Below are 16,017 nucleotides of genomic sequence, written 5' to 3' on the forward strand. Positions count from 1 at the left end.
CTGAAGCTAACTGAATCATTCACTTCGCTTTTGTGATGCTTGCAGCTGTTTATGTATTTCATTTTGTCGCTAATGTTTTCAGAAACAATGACATGCTCTTGATTCTTATTAAGTGCACAGATTTCAGTAGTTTTCAGGCAGCGTTGATGATGGGTAATGGAACATGTGGTTAAATCTGCAGGTGTTCCCTAGTACCAAGTAGATCAGAGGTGCGCAAAGCATGGCCTCGGAGCCTCAGGCAGCCTTTTCCCTGTATTTCTGTGGCCTTCCTGAGCAAAACAACTGAAGATATTGCATGTTTATCGTCAGTCTTTTTTTATAGCTCTTTATTTTCCCTGAAATTACATCTTTATAATGCAGGAGTTTAATAGTATATTTTGTCCCTCAAACACTATCAATAAAATATATTGTTTACAGCACAATAAATCACGATGGTGGCTATATTCAAGTTTTTAAATCACCTTATTTAAACTAAAGCTCTTTTAATGTCTTGAAAATATTTCAATAATAATTTCAAATACACTACATTCAGAGTAGTGGAAACCCTGGCCATTGTGTAGTGAAAAACATCCCTGAATAAAAGCAAACAGATGCTTTTGTTTGCTTTTGTTCAGGGATTCCTCCATGTTTGTTGTTGTTGTGATCATCCTAGCTGCCACGTGTCTTGTGCATCAGTGTGATCAGTGAACCAGGAACTCCTGCACTTACAAAGGTTCCCTGTTGTCTGGAGAGCAAACTGTTCAATTAAATTAAATTAAAACCCACCACTAATATAAAGATAAAAGATATTTAAAGATATATATATATATATATATATATATATATATATATATATATATATATATAGCGTCCCTCTAGTGAGATTTTCACGTCATTACTCAGAAGTTTTCTTCGCCGTGTACAAGAAATGTCTGTTGAATTCTCAAAGTCCTAAAAGTCACAAAGAGCTTCCCACAGTCCCGAGGAGCTGAATACACAACCAGCAGACTTGTGTTTCATGTTCTATTATTATGCAGCCAGAACTCTAGCGAGGTGTGAAGGTTATTTTGGAGAAATTCAAGTTGACGCGCTGATATTCTACCGCCAGAAAATGCCCTTTCACATGAACTGAAAGGGCATAAAAGCCTGCGCGTATGCAGTGTTTGGAGAATAGCATTTAATGAAGTGGTTAATAGGTAAACACCTTTAAATAAATGATGAGTCATCATTAATTCATAAAAGAAGCTCAGTCCTGCTCCCTCTCTTTCTCACGTACACAGACTTGTTCGCAGTGTGTCATGCATTTATATATATAGATCTATAAAGCGAGAGCCTGCTGACGACAAGCGAGCCGTTTTATTCTCAACTGTCAACAAAGATTACTGCCTTGTTCGGCTGTCGCACAACATTTGTCTTTAGTGAAGACGCCCTTTGACGTAAACAAAGTCAGGACACCACTCATCGTGTTCTCTTGCTTCGTCTTCCATCTTAATCTGAGAACAGCTTTATACTAGCAAGTAGGGGCTTGGTGGAGTGAGTATTAATAACAGGCTTGGACTGCGTTTGGAGGTGGCCGCCGCGATGATTACGCCTTTCCATTATCTGATGGGTTTAAATCCGGGTCAGCGCCACGTGCGTGCTGAAGCGTGAGTGGGGAAGTGAACTGAACACAACAGGTGATTTGGCTGATGGCTGCGTCTGCCTCTGCAGCTGAAGGTGGACCCAGCAGTGAGAGCTCCTGCAGGGCTGGTCGACCCCCGTCAACATGCTGCTCTCATACACCAGCGGTTATTTATTCCCCCCGTGGTCTTTCCTGTGGGGAAACGGCAATGAGAAAGGAGAGGAGCCAATTTATCTGAATTGATCAGAGCACAAAGCGCTCGTCTGGAACAACAACAGCAAGTTTTTCTGATGGGGCTCTGGGAACTTTCCTCTGGCTGATTTGTGGTCTACAAACTGTCTTTCATTCTTACGTTATGTAAGAGTGCAGCTATAGTTTTATATATGAGTCAAGATAGTTCCTGTCTCCTTTGTCATATATTGTTTTGTTGTTTTTTTAGTTTTTATTTCATTGTTTTTGTTTAATTCTGTTTCTATAGTTTAAAAAATACATGTTGAAAACCTATTTTTTAATCTAGTTTATTTCTAATATATTTTTACGTATCGCCAGTCTTAGTTCAAATATTCAGAGCTCTCTGGAGTCGACATGTTCACTGGTTCACAATCAGTACGTTGTGTGGCATAAATTATTCAGTGTTGATCAAGGGTTCAAGTCAACCGCTGCAGTGTTGTTACATGTGTGATATGAACTTTCATGGAGTGCAAGGAAACACTTCCAGTGTGAGCTCATTGCTGATAATGAGATGCCAAGACAAGTTTGACTGTAACACAGGTAAATTTAGTGTTAAAAAGTTAATAACTTTTCCTTCAGGATTATACACTGTGTCTTGAGTCATTTTTTTCAATCTAAAAATGCCTTTTGAATTTCTTTTGACAGTGAAATCCCATTGATCAAAAACGCTTAGCTGGCAATTTCTCTCCGCCCCAAGCTTGAAAAAGTAGACTTTAGACAAATTTCCCTCCTAGACTCATTTATAGCCATGAAAGCTGGGTCATGACCGAAGGAGCAGAATTAAGAATTTAAGCTGTCCTTAAGTGGGTGGCTGGTGTCTGGATAATTAATAGGGTGGCAGCTTCTCTTTGTCTCAGGGTTGAGCCGCTCTCATGCCTTATTGAACAGATCTGGTTGCCTTTTTTGCGCTGGCAGTTTTAATGGACTTAATTGAATTTATTTTTTTGTGTGTGTTTTCCCACAGTGGAAGCTCTTCACCTAGGAACACTGATGGCAGCGCACGGATACTTCTTTCCCATCTCAGATCATGTCCTCACTCTCAAAGATGATGGCACTTTCTATAGGTTTCAGGTAAATCCCACAGGTGAAGCGCGATTAAGCCGAGGTTTCATCATTTATTATATTTGACACCAGAACGGTTGAATTTGAGTTGAATCTCTGCACGTAAGTTGAAACATCAGGTGAAACATCAGTGAACATTTTTTATGCTTCCATTTTGAACTTTTTCAAACGTTACATTTTCTGTCCATCAGCACTGTGCTTCATCTTGGATGTTTTGGTTTCAACATCACATTGTAGAATGTGGTGCAAAGAAAAATGTTCCCTGGGAAAGGAACCTGTGTTATTTGGACTGAATCATTATAATTTTGTGATTCAAAATGCAATAATGACCAACACATTTTTGGATTACAGTGTATTGTAATGAATTCAAAGGAACTATTTGGTGAGTGAAATGTATATTTATATTGTATTTATTATTATTATTTAAATAATTGTTTAATAATAACAACAGTGATAACAATTTATTATTATTATGATTAGTAATAATAATAATCATAATAATAGTAGTAGTAATACATTTTCTTTTTTGCTCAACTTGAAGTTGTACCATATGTTTCAGACATTATTTATTGATGTTAAGCCGCACTATCATAAACCAAAAGCAAAGATGTTGTGTAAAACTGAAGCCCAAGACTGGTGACTATCTAAATTAATACTTGGAGGCCAAGCACAAGATATGGGCCGTAATAATCTAGAAATTTAACAATGTCTTCTGGAAACCAGAAGTTTGTTTCATAAGAAACTGCCGGAGCATGAACTCTCCGGTCCAGTTCAGATCCTGGTCTGCAGAGCGATTAAAGCTCCTAAATGAGTGAGAGCCAGCTGTAGCTTGCATGAGCATCACAGTTCCCTTCATCGGCTCACCACTGAGGTCAGTCCGACAATGCAGAGAAGATTCCTGCTGGTGTTTGCTCTGTTGAAAGGAGCTTATGTGCTTTATCTGCAGCCATTAAAACCAAATGTTGTATTAGGGCAGATGCACGCTCCCCTGGCATGACAACATGCGCTGTACACAGAGCCACATCACACAGCCAGACTCTCAACCTATGCATCACTGTGTTTTTAATGACCTGCTTTTCTGTTCAGACGCCATACTTCTGGCCATCCAACTGCTGGGAACCAGAAAACACAGACTATGGTGAGAGCGAACATCACCTCCCCGCCTTTGTATCATCATTTATGTTTTGATTAATGATTTAATACTGCAGCAGGGCCAGCTTTTCATTATTTACTGTTCGGCAGACTGGAAGTAATAATGATGCCAGGAGGAAGAATATAAAGCGCTTTAGGAGCTTCATGCAGTTGTGTTGTGTTGCACAATTGTTTTAAATGAGTTTCAGCAGATTTAATATCTTGGATATATCTCCCAACGCAGTTGTTCTTTATTTATAATGGAAGACGTTATTCTGTCCTAAAGTTGTGTGAATCAAATGTGGGTGTTTTGTGGTTGTGATGTCACTTCCGAATACAACATTTGGGACGCATTACTTTGTGTTTCTTTTACTCGACTGTCAAGTGAGGCTATTGTAGTGCTTCAGTTTAGCCACCTGATGGAGACAGTTAGGGTTGTCCTGCGACCCAGAGGGTGAACTGACCAGCTCACTTTGAAGGAGCTGTTCACCTAGGTGACAACAGTGACGTAGCTAATTTGATGCAATGCTGCCTCATCTGCTCCTGGGTTCACGGGGCAGCACTCCCAAAGAACCTCCTCCACTGTGGGAGAATTCCCAAAACGTGTCCCTGAGCCATTAAGACTGATAGATCGAGTCCTTAGCAGGATGGTGTGCTCATAAAAAGGATGAGTGACAGATGATGGCACAGTCAGGGAGACACTAAAGTCGGCTGCACATGAGCGCACACAACAGACGCCGGCTCACCGTGCAGTCGGTGACCTTTGTGATTGGCGGCCCAGTATAAATGTGCAGTTGAGAGGATTAGAAGGGTAAACACAGGGCCACTTAAGGCGGCAAATGGGAGATCCTGCTCCTCCTCAATTACCACTCTGTTTCTCTCTTTCAGCTGTTTACCTCTGCAAAAGAACAATGCAAAACAAAGCACGTCTGGAGCTCGCAGACTATGAAGCGGTGAGTGTGGAAAGGTCATCCCGCTGCAGCTTCTCAGTTGTTGTGCTTTGATTCATAAAAAACATGGGGTCTGTGCCAAAAACCTTTGAGTTCAAAGTGCTTGCAAATGTATCTTCTGTGTTTGTTTAACTTGCAGGAGAGCTTAGCGAGGCTACAGAGAGCGTTCGCCAGGAAGTGGGAGTTCATTTTTATGCAAGCAGAAGCACAAGCAAAGTAGGTGTCGATAACTACCAATGCATGCACTGAGCAATTGCAGCGCCCTCATGGTGACATGATTCAGCTTTGCCTCCGATAATCTGCCAAACGCTGCGCCACATATGGAGCGCATATTAGACGTGTGATGGCTGACTGGATATTGGATGTAATGAGTGTCAAATAAATATTCATGCCGCCTCTCCTCAGAGTGGACAAGAAGAGGGACAAGATCGAGAGGAAAATTCTCGACAGTCAGGAGAGAGCGTTCTGGGACGTCCACAGACCTGTGGTAAATGCTTGATGCATCCTCACAGATATTCTTTTGTGCACCTCATTGATCAGCCGCTGAATAGGCCTCCGCCATCCAGTCGATTAGCATTAGCTGTGGCTACAAGGAGGCGTCTTCCTCAGTCTGAATGAATGTTTTCTGATCGGCGATTAAATCTCCCATCTGACTCAGTTGCACTTGTTCATGCTGCGAGCATGTCATCGAAACTGAACTACTCACATGCAGCACTATAAAGCCGATGTATGTATGAAAACTGCCTGTCGCTGAGTGATGACATCACACCTGGAAGTAGAGCATGTCGTCTCTTGCTAATAAAATGTTTTTCTAATTCTTTATTTTTGTAATTCTTTATTTGCAATTTAAATCATTACAATGTTTTAATAAAGCTGGATGTGATGTCATCACCCGGCGACAGCTCAGGCACGTTCCTCGAGTGGACACATCTTCGATCCATTTGTAAACAAACCGCCATACGTTACTTTGCAACCTGTTCTTGCAAAGGATATTACCCAATTCCATATGTTGTGAGTCAGTGAGGCGAGTGGTTTTGTTTCTCTCTTGATGTGTGCTGCTTCAATGGCAGTGAATGACGGTGACACAAAAGTCAGCCCCGACACAGAGAGGCGATTGGACCGCCTGTGCACATGGACCCGATCAACCTACGGCATAAACAAAAGACGTGTTTACCAGGAGCATTTTCACTCAGCTCAGACCTTTATCCCGATTACAGTGGTCCATGTAACGGCAGCATTGATCTGCAGCTAGATAGATTCCAGCTCACCAACCCAGTAGATTATCAATGTCAGACGTGGATGGCTTTGTTATGGACTACCTCCTCCAGCTGCCATTGGCTGGCCTCCGCGATCGAGTCGTTGCCAATGGCCTGCGTCACGTTGGTTATGTAATGAGCTACGTTCTGCGTGAGCCGTTTCTATATGTAAAGCCATACGAGCAACGTGAAGAGGTGAACTCTTCTGCAAACCCCCTGTCTCGTGGATGAAATGCCACATCAATAACTGTCACAACACATCAGCGTCAGGGCTGCGGCCCACCTCCTTCACACACTCTTGCTAGGCATCAGCATCTGGAGCCAGCCTGAGGTCAAAGGCGCCGCCCTGCTGGGTTTGTCACCAAGTCACGGCTGTGTGCTTAATTGGGAAATGAGTCTGATTTATGCGTCCTTGGTGCGACATAATCAATATGAATTCAAATTTCACAGCGACGCCTGTCAAGCTACTTAGCCCTGCTCTCCTGGAGGCAGAGATTAGAGCACTTGTGCAATCGGAGACTTGGATTTCCCGTCACCTGTTTTAATAGAATTTGAACCATCTTAGTTTCGATACATCAAACACTTCCTCCTAGTGTCTCACATCTTCCTCCTTCCCTGTCCTCCAGCCTGGCTGTGTGAATACAACAGAAGTCGACATAAAGAAATCCTCCCGAATGAAAAATCCCCACAAAACCAGAAAGGTAAACAACTTCCATTCAAGCAGATTTATGTTATTGTCTGGGCCCCTAAAAAATAAGAAGCTGTGCCGCCACCGATATTGATTCTGTGGTTGTATTTTCATTTTTATAGTCGGTGTATGGGCTGCAAAATGATATCCGTACCCACAGCCCGACCCACACCCCCGCCCCGGAGGCCAAGCAACCAACAGAAGAGGAGCTGCAGGAGCAGGTCAGAGCAGCGTCTCCATGATTTAGATTTATATCCTAGTTTGCTGTCGGGCAGATATAAAAATGTATGTTTAGAATACTGAGAAGTTTTGTACACACCAGCACTTCAGGAACTACTGGATATCTTCAGTCGAAGTTTGTAGTGAGAGCTGAGTTTACCTGGATAAAGGTAGGCCACAGATGAACTTCTCTGGGCTGAAGTTGGAGAGCGCATGACCCTGGTGGTGTTATAGATAGCTGATGATTTTTATTCTTATTTATTCTCGGCTGCTTCTTCATGGGGTCACTGAGGGTTCAAACATGTCCATCTCTATAATGCGCATCTCAAGCCTGAGGTTTATACAAGTCAAAAGTGATGTTTTTTCAAACCATATTTCAGGTTTCTTGAAGGAATTTGGTATTTTATTACTCTTTAAACAATTTTGAAAAAGCTAGGCAACAAGATGAAAATGACTGGAAATCAGAGATTACTGTTATTGATAGCACAATAGTTTTCCACTGCTTATGCTGGAACTGAAAATGGACCAACAAGTCAGTCTAAATACCTGTACTAGTGTACTAGTGATGGGAAGATGAGGTATCACGAAACTGTATTGGAGGGTAGATGAAACATTGTCTTTCAGAGGCCACTGGATGGTGCTGGGTTGCTTGGTTTAGAAATTATGTGAGGTTTCATTGAATTACTGCTGTATTCAAGTCCAAACATTTTACAGCAGACACTGCCTCCTGTGGCAACAGCACACTGTTTCATGAAACCTCATCTAGGAGTTGTAGTCAAGACCGGAGCTTAGAGGCCAACACCTAACTGAAGACTGTTCATAACTTATATAGACACACACGTTTAATTCTTACGTTGAAAGAAACAGTTTTTTAAACTAAATCCAGATCTGAAATGCTTTCATTGAAACAACAAGTGGTTTGTTCTGTCTATGTTGGTCTTGAAGACTTAATAACCACCCTGTTATGCAGGAGTTTCATTTGCATTAATCATGAGTTTACTCTGGTTTAGTGTGGTTTAAATTTTTAATCTGTTGACAGCCCTGGTGTAAACTAATAGAACTGCCATATAATTGTTCATTATCCACCAGCATGAAGCCGCCAGCAAAGGAATCGCCTGACCTTTGTTCAGCTGTATGTGAGCATACAAGTCAGTACCATCTGAAGCCACAAACCTATTGAAGACCAGCTCTTCCTTCTCCGCTTCTATGTTTACTGTGTCCCATAATGTTACTGCCACCTGCTGAGCCGTTGATTTTATTTTATGTAATGTATCAAAAAGCATCAAATAAACATCCTAGATGGACATAAGAAAACATAAAATGGTTGGAAATGAGTGGTGGTGGAGGCCTGCACTCCCTGAGTGCCTTTTTAGGTGGAACTTTAGAGCCAGTGGGCTGTTAAGCAAAACGCTGAAAAATACGAACCCCTACTGTTTAATATAGAGGTGGGCTGGGGTCACATGTCTAGCAGACACGGCACATACAACAGATACAAGTTGAAGACAGCGACAAAGATAAGTGCATAGCAGAAAAGACTTTCCCTATTACAAAAGGAGTTTCCTCCTGTCTTTTTCCTTCAAAAAGATGACTTTTTGTTCAGTATTGCTAATCTTAACAGGTTTTTGGTACTTCAAAATAAAGAAATAAAAGACGTTGACCTTGTTGTGAAGCACCGTCTTTATAAATCACAATCACACCCAGAGTTATGTTACCAAGATATGCACTTCCTAAAAAAATATTAGTGATGTGATATGCTCCTGAGATCCATTCAATAAAATAAAACCATGTATAATCAAATGACTTTCAAGTGTCCTATTGTTTAAGTGTTTTGGCTCTTTCTCGCAGCCTCTACCACAATATCCTGTGAGGTGCGCTGTTGATATGACCTCACTGGCAACGTTTAACAGTATATCTGCTACTTCAGCTAGTTATATTGTTCGGGAGCTCTCCGGTGAACTGTGCGCCTAACTGCCCCCTGCTGTGCTTCCAGATCACCTTTTGGCAACTGCAGTTAGATCGGCATCGACTGAAGATGTCCAAAGTGGCAGAGAGGTGAGTAATGTTCCATCTCTCTTAATTCAGCCGAGCAATCGATTGCTTATTGAGGCCTTAACCAGCCCAACATGGCGCCGGATTAAAAGCAGCAATGACCTTGAGCAGCGGTAGCGGCCATTCAACACGTTCCGTGGGCGTCTGTGTCAATGCTGCCTGATTCCCGATGGCACACTAAGTGTCTATTTGTCATTCCCTTCAGTGAAAAGAGGTTCATTCAGCGGAGGCTCCGTCCTTGTTCCATCAATTGCTCTTGTCAGATCCCCCATCTCCATTTCCACTGATGCACTTTCACATCTGACAGTCATATGCTGGGTTTCCTTTCCTCCTGTTGCTCTAGTTTGCTGGGCTACACAGAGCAGTATATCGAGTATGACCCATTCCTAACGCCTCCAGACCCATCCAATCCATGGATCTCAGATGATACCACACTCTGGGAGCTGGAAGCGAGGTGAGTGCATGACTGCTGTGAACACCTCTGTCACACTAAGGCTTAAACAGCTAGCTTCTGCCTTTCACCGGAGCAGTCGGCTTCTGCTGTGACGTCAAATATTATTGGATTTGCACTTCGAGTGATGATGTATTTTCACGAGCAAATAAATCTTAGCTTACTCAACTAAGCAATTGAAACTCACATCATTATTTATCATTTACATTGAGGTACAACATGTGTGAGGTAAAGTGAACCAGAAAATAACTTTGAACTCCCCATAGATTTCCATTCATTTTCCCGATCTTGGGTACCATGGACCGACCAGTGGGGGCGGAGACTTAGGCTCCCTATATTTGCTTGTCATTTTCTCAGTATCCAGTTTCTGTTCTTCAGTAACAGTCCGTCTCCAGTTTTTGCTGAAGAGTTCTTTCGCTTCTCCACCAGTAAGGAGCCGGGTCAGCAGAGGGTAAAGAGATGGGCTTTTGGAATCGATGAGGTCCTGAAAGATCCTGTGGGCAGAGAGCAGTTCCTCAAGTTCCTGGAGTCTGAGTTCAGCTCGGAGAATCTCAGGTACTTTGGGATGCCAAAAAACTGGTCATTCCTTGGTCATGTCGATTTTTACTCTGCTTTTCTTCTTCGGTGCATGAGCTCAAAGCTGTATCGATATTTCTCATAATTTAGCCATAATGTTTAGATAATGTTTTTGGACTGTGGGAGGATGCAACATTCAAACTCCACTTAGAAACCCAGAGTCACTTCAAACCTACCTGCAGCTGATATTGCCATAAAATAGGGAAATAGACAACACAATTTGTGAAAGTAACTGTAGTGTGTTAAAAAAATATTTTAAATGAATGATTAGGAATAATGTCTAAAGAATAAAACATTATTTAATGAGACATTATTAGCATCATCATCATCATCATCACAAATAAACAATAAATAAACTTCTTTGATCCCGGGGCCCACCTTTCCCAGAACAAATGGGTTTGGGGCCCATTCAACACAACTGATTCATTATTCTTGATTTCATTCATAATCAATAACCTTAATCTACCTACACATGAACAAACCTGAACCTTGTGAAATGACATGAAACCATGTGATCACCGCAAAGATGTTTGTCATCGAAAAGTCCATCCAGCAGCAGAACCAGGTGCAAGTCAAGTCTTAATAATAATATAATAAAAGAAATAATAATAATAGAATTCTGAATATAGAAAAATAAATATATAATAAAACCAAGTCTAAATATCATGAAATAAAAATAATAAATTTTATTTAAACTCCATATTATAAGGTATAATTAATGTGTAAATGAAAGTATCGCCATAAAATAAATTTTCAAAACTGCGTCAACAGGTGATGAACCGTTTTTACTGTTAGGGGGGAGCAGCATCACTTTATCATTTTCAAGAACTTCTCCATAGTTGTTAACTGTCATAGATTTGCAGCTGTCAAGTCAATGCAGTGACACACTACTGCCACCATATGTGGCTATAACTGAGCATCTCCCGGCCCAAAGGTACAAAACAAAAAAACATCGCGCCCCGGCGCTACGGTTAAGAACCACTGCCCTAGATGACAAATAACTAGTCCCGCTTCATACTGAAGTAAGGCACAGGTAAAGACTGATGAACAGACTTTTAGAGCCTCTGACTCGACGTCGAGCTCCACCTCGCTAAATTGTCTTTCCCCTGAATTAATTGGCGGAGATTGACAGAGAATAGACTTCAGGTCCCAAAGGCCACACGACGAGACTGCCGACGAGATATTGTGAATTATTTTGACAAACACTCGACGAGGATAAACGACGTGTGAAACTGCGAGCATTTTTAATTCTCACTTCTCCGTCCTGACTAATGAGCGCGACCACGTGATGCCTCAGTCTGACAGGTCCATCTATGACACCTCTGAAAGCAGGTGAAATACTTACCACCAGTTCCCTTATTATTTCCACAATGGGGACAGTGTTCTTGTCTTGACAGCAAAGTAACATAGATGACATACACAACATCTTCAACACTGTAGAAACAAAAGACACCTGAAAAAATGAACTATAATAAAAGACCATACTGTCCGGACTATAAGCCATAGGCTGAACCTTGTGGCTTATACAATGATGCGGCTAATATATGGATTTTCACCAGCTAAATGCTGCCAAACCGATGAAATCACAGGCATTTTATTTACCTTAAAGTGCTCGAAATGCGCTGTTTTCGTCCGTGTGTCTGCAGCTCCACCAACAGAGCCAATCTCCTGGAGGGTCGCAGACGAGAAGAAGCAGCTGAGACCGGCTGTGGTGTCGGAACTTCAGACATGCGGGCGAAAACACTGCATTTTGAGCGCTTTAATGTAAATAAGAGATGTGAGCAGTCCATGATTGAAGTTCAGAACATTGCTGAGTTTGTTTCATGAGTCAGTCTCCATGCTGGACCCCGTTTTCAACTAGTTTAGACGTGATTCTCATGCATTTTTAAGTTGGGTGCACCACTGACCTTCCTACGGTGCCGACAGCACCACTGCACCTGCAGACCGGTGCAGCTTATGTATGAACAAGTTCTATTTTCCTTCTTAAATTTCGTGGGTGGAGCTAATATTCTAGTGCACTCTATAGTCCGGAATTTATGGTACACTGAAACAAACAGAGAAGAATTCTGAACAGCTCAGTGTTGACGCAGTATTATCTCGTGCCCTACACAGGTTCTGGTTAGCAGTCCAGGAGCTGAAGAAGCGACCCATCAGGGAGGTTCCGACTCGAGTCCAAGAGATCTGGCAGGAGTTCTTGGCTCCTGGAGCACCCAGTGCCATCAACGTCGACTCCAAAAGCTACGATAAAACCACCCAGAATGTCAAAGATCCGGGACGCTACGCTTTTGAGGACGCACAGGTGAGCGCACGAGTTTAATCCGAACGCTACCTGATCACACGAGGAAGACGTGACGTGGACCTATTAATCTTGGCTCTTGTGCGCTTTCACTGCCGTTTGTCTCAGGAACACATCTACAAGTTGATGAAGAGCGATTCTTACAGCCGTTTCATCCGCTCCAGTGCCTACCAGGAGTTATTACAGGCCAAGAAGAAGGTACAGACACCGCTCAAAAGGCATCGCTAATGGCTGCTGTTTTGGGACACAGAGGAGCACAGATCACGCTGCATACACGGAGGTGTAGACGTTGTGTTCGGCTCTGACCTTTCCATGACCTCTGTGAGCCACTTAGTGTAACATCAGAAATTGATTTCCCATCCAGGTAATTTACACAAAGATAAAGCAGCCATGGAAATTGAGGTGCTACTGTTGCCTCTTCATTTAATCCTCCAGAGCCATGAAATAAGATCTTACAACCCTGGCACTAGTAAGGCACACAGAACACTGGTCTGAGTGATTTAGTTGGCACATTTCACATGTTTTTAGCTGAAAATACCAGAGCAGTGGTATGACTAAAGTGATGCAACACTGGTCAGATCAAAGAAGATGTCGAACAAAACGGTGTCAGAAACACTGATGCGATGCAGAGAGGATGAGAACTGCATGTTAAACAACCGAGGCTGTGATGAAACACACAAGTCGACATGATGGAGTCATTTTTTTCCTGAATAAACATGAAGGGAAACAAGGTTTCTCAGGAGGCAGCGTTGGGAAGATATGGTATGTTATGTGAATTGAAACTAAGCACACATGAGTCGTGATGGGTCGATGAGGTTTCATGAAACAGTGTCCTGATTTTCAGAGGCCACTGGATGGCGCTGTCTGCTGTAAAATGTTTGGACTTGAACAACTGATTCATCATTTCTAAACCAAGAGCGCCATCTAGTGTCATCTGAAAATTTAGGGTTTCATGATACGTTGTTTACCCATCACTAAATATGAATGCATTTATAAGAGTAGAAATGATGATGATTTTTACTTCTACTTTTAACTGAAGGTCTGTTGCCCTTGCACTTGCACCATGTTAATTCTCATAGTGCATGGCGACAGATGCTGCTTAAAACAGATGGTTTAAGAAACATAGGTTATAATGGAATCATATACCAAGACAGCAACAACACAATTATATTTCATCACTTGTTTGATTAAACAAGACATGTCTGACTTCCAACAATGCTCTTCCAGTTTACATTGGAAAATGTTGATGCTTGTTATTCCAGCTTCTTAAAACATTTAAAGTATCAAGATGCGGATTTCATTCTTCAGAAGAGGAGCTTGTTTGCCAATCTAAAGCATTATTTTTTCTGTCCACAGAAGAGCAAGAACCTGTTCTAATAACTCTCGTCCAGGTAAGACCACCGTCACCAAGATGTTCTGGAATCCCTCGCCATGTACACCCAACAGGCTGCATGGCCAAAAATACACGCGAGAACATGTCACAACAGTCAATAACAGACAGTTCATAATAGTCCGTCATGACTGCAGTGTAAAACTCCCTATGAACTAGTGAGGACTCTCAGATGCTCCACTCTGGAACAACCTACCCGAGGAGATCCCACACACAACTAACTGGGTAAAAAACATAGTTTTAGAGGCTTGGATTCATGTAATAGCCAACCACATTCGTTCCTCTGTGCATGTTTGTGGTGTTTGTACATGAGCAAGCCAGGCGCTCCTCACTGCTGTGTGAACTGAGAAGTAGGACACTGTTTTGACAACCCTGCAACACTGTTTCATGATACCTCATCTACCCATCACTAGTAATCATATTTACTTATTAGTGGAACTGAGCATGGGAGGTACAACAAAGGCACATACACATTTATTTACCAAGTGTTTTAGTTCTAAACAGCTCTTGTCACCATATTTCTTTGGAGTGACGATATTGTTATATTTTAGTATGTGTCCAAAATGAAATAAATAAAGTACAGTTCATATTCCGGAACTGCCACACAAACAGCAGCGAGATTAAAATCTTCAAGTCTGAATCAAAGCAACCCAGCCGCCTCTTCTAAGACGTGTCCAGCAGGAGACCACGCTGAGTGTGTGACCACTGCTTCCTGTCTCCAGGGGTATCCACGAGCGTCCAAGTGGCTGACCAGTCATGTGCCATCATGCTAAATTCAATGCCATCTCTCTCTCTCCGGGACCTTGAGAGGAACACCATCTCATCTCTCCGTCATCATTGTCTGTCTGTCCGCTCGTCTCGGCCGGACGGCGAGCCGGGACCGTCTGTTCGTCTGTTGTCCACCAGATGTTGCATGTCCATGGAGAGGGAGCTCCTCCTCCTCTCCTCTTACAGTATCTGATATAACCCCCGTATTCTCCGAGAAGTGGGACGGCTGGACTTGTGACGACGCTGGTCAGAGATGAACTGTCATCTGAAGTCAAATCCGGTGGTTTTCCATCTGAACCCACTGGATGCCAGACTCTCTTTTCACTTCCAGCAGAAACAAATGATGTCAGAGAGAAAAGAAAACAATGACGACACCTGCGAGCGAATCTATCCAATGCCATTGCTTTATGAACTGAGGTCACAGAATCTTTGTCATGGGAAGTGTTGTGCAGAATGAATATACAATATAAAATATATATACATATATGATTGAAATATTATTTATTGTGCATTAATTTATTTTTGCTTTGATTTATTTGCACTACAGTTATCGGCACATATGGTTTACATTGCACTTGTAAAATCACCTTCGAGACGGCAAAAAGCCATGTTTTTGTCTTACATGATTATTTGTTTTTATCTCCTGCATTTATTTTTATACCATATTTAAAGACACTTTTACTTACTTGTATTATTAAAGTTGGCCCTCTAGCTGTTACTGCTGTGTGAGTCTTTCTTTATCACTGTCCACCATGTTTTATTTATTTTGGATGTTTTTATTTCATTAAATAAAAAAATACAAATATTTAAACACATTTAATTAAATCTTATGTTTAACTAGAATGTGTCCTGCACATTTCAATTGCTTCATATAATTTCTACGGATGCATTTTTTTAATTTTCTGTAATTAATTTTTATTTATTATTAATAGAAAATAATTATGTGTCGAGTTTTTGTGACCTACCTTTTCTTCCCTCAACAAAAATCCATGAGCTGATTTTTCTTCCTCTAATTTATTAAATTGATATATCTGTTTGATTGGCATTCCATCATCAGTATTTTTTAAATTGAATTTTAAAATTCAATATATTACATGTGACTGTAACTAACGTGCATCATTTATCCTACATACTCTAATACAAATGTTTTTCATTCTTTTAGGTTTTTTTGCTTTTCATTTTGCATATGTGATGTGAGCTCATACACTGGATGGTTCAAATACCACACAGTTATGATTTTGAGTTCGTACTCGATTTGTCACTGAAGCATTAGTCTTAAGAATTTTACGAATTTCACCTTCACCTTCACCTTCTTCTGCCGCTTATCCGGGGTCCGGTCGCGGAGGCAGC

At 41.6% G+C, this 16,017-nt stretch overlaps 1 protein-coding gene across 5 annotated transcripts in view; it reads left to right on the forward strand.

The window, feature by feature from the left end:
* Positions 1 to 15,109, forward strand: part of rgs7a (regulator of G protein signaling 7a) — a 65,228-nt gene extending 50,119 nt beyond the window's left edge. Inside the window, exons 1-15 of one of the 5 annotated variants that reach the window (XM_053874854.1) lie at positions 1,104 to 1,512; positions 2,796 to 2,902; positions 3,980 to 4,031; positions 4,913 to 4,977; positions 5,114 to 5,190; positions 5,380 to 5,461; positions 6,857 to 6,931; positions 7,041 to 7,139; positions 9,128 to 9,189; positions 9,530 to 9,640; positions 10,067 to 10,192; positions 12,326 to 12,512; positions 12,618 to 12,707; positions 13,866 to 13,900; positions 14,622 to 15,109. In XM_053874854.1, coding sequence (XP_053730829.1) covers position 1,512; positions 2,796 to 2,902; positions 3,980 to 4,031; positions 4,913 to 4,977; positions 5,114 to 5,190; positions 5,380 to 5,461; positions 6,857 to 6,931; positions 7,041 to 7,139; positions 9,128 to 9,189; positions 9,530 to 9,640; positions 10,067 to 10,192; positions 12,326 to 12,512; positions 12,618 to 12,707; positions 13,866 to 13,886 — 1,155 coding nt within the window. In that variant the 5' untranslated portion in view covers positions 1,104 to 1,511 and the 3' untranslated portion in view covers positions 13,887 to 13,900; positions 14,622 to 15,109. The other 4 variants (XM_053874855.1, XM_053874856.1, XM_053874852.1 and 1 more) reach the window with 4 other exon arrangements.
* The last annotated feature ends 908 nt before the right edge of the window (positions 15,110 to 16,017 follow it).

This window comes from Synchiropus splendidus, chromosome 9 (assembly GCF_027744825.2).
Source record: "Synchiropus splendidus isolate RoL2022-P1 chromosome 9, RoL_Sspl_1.0, whole genome shotgun sequence".
NCBI classification, from domain to species: Eukaryota; Metazoa; Chordata; class Actinopteri; order Syngnathiformes; family Callionymidae; genus Synchiropus; species Synchiropus splendidus.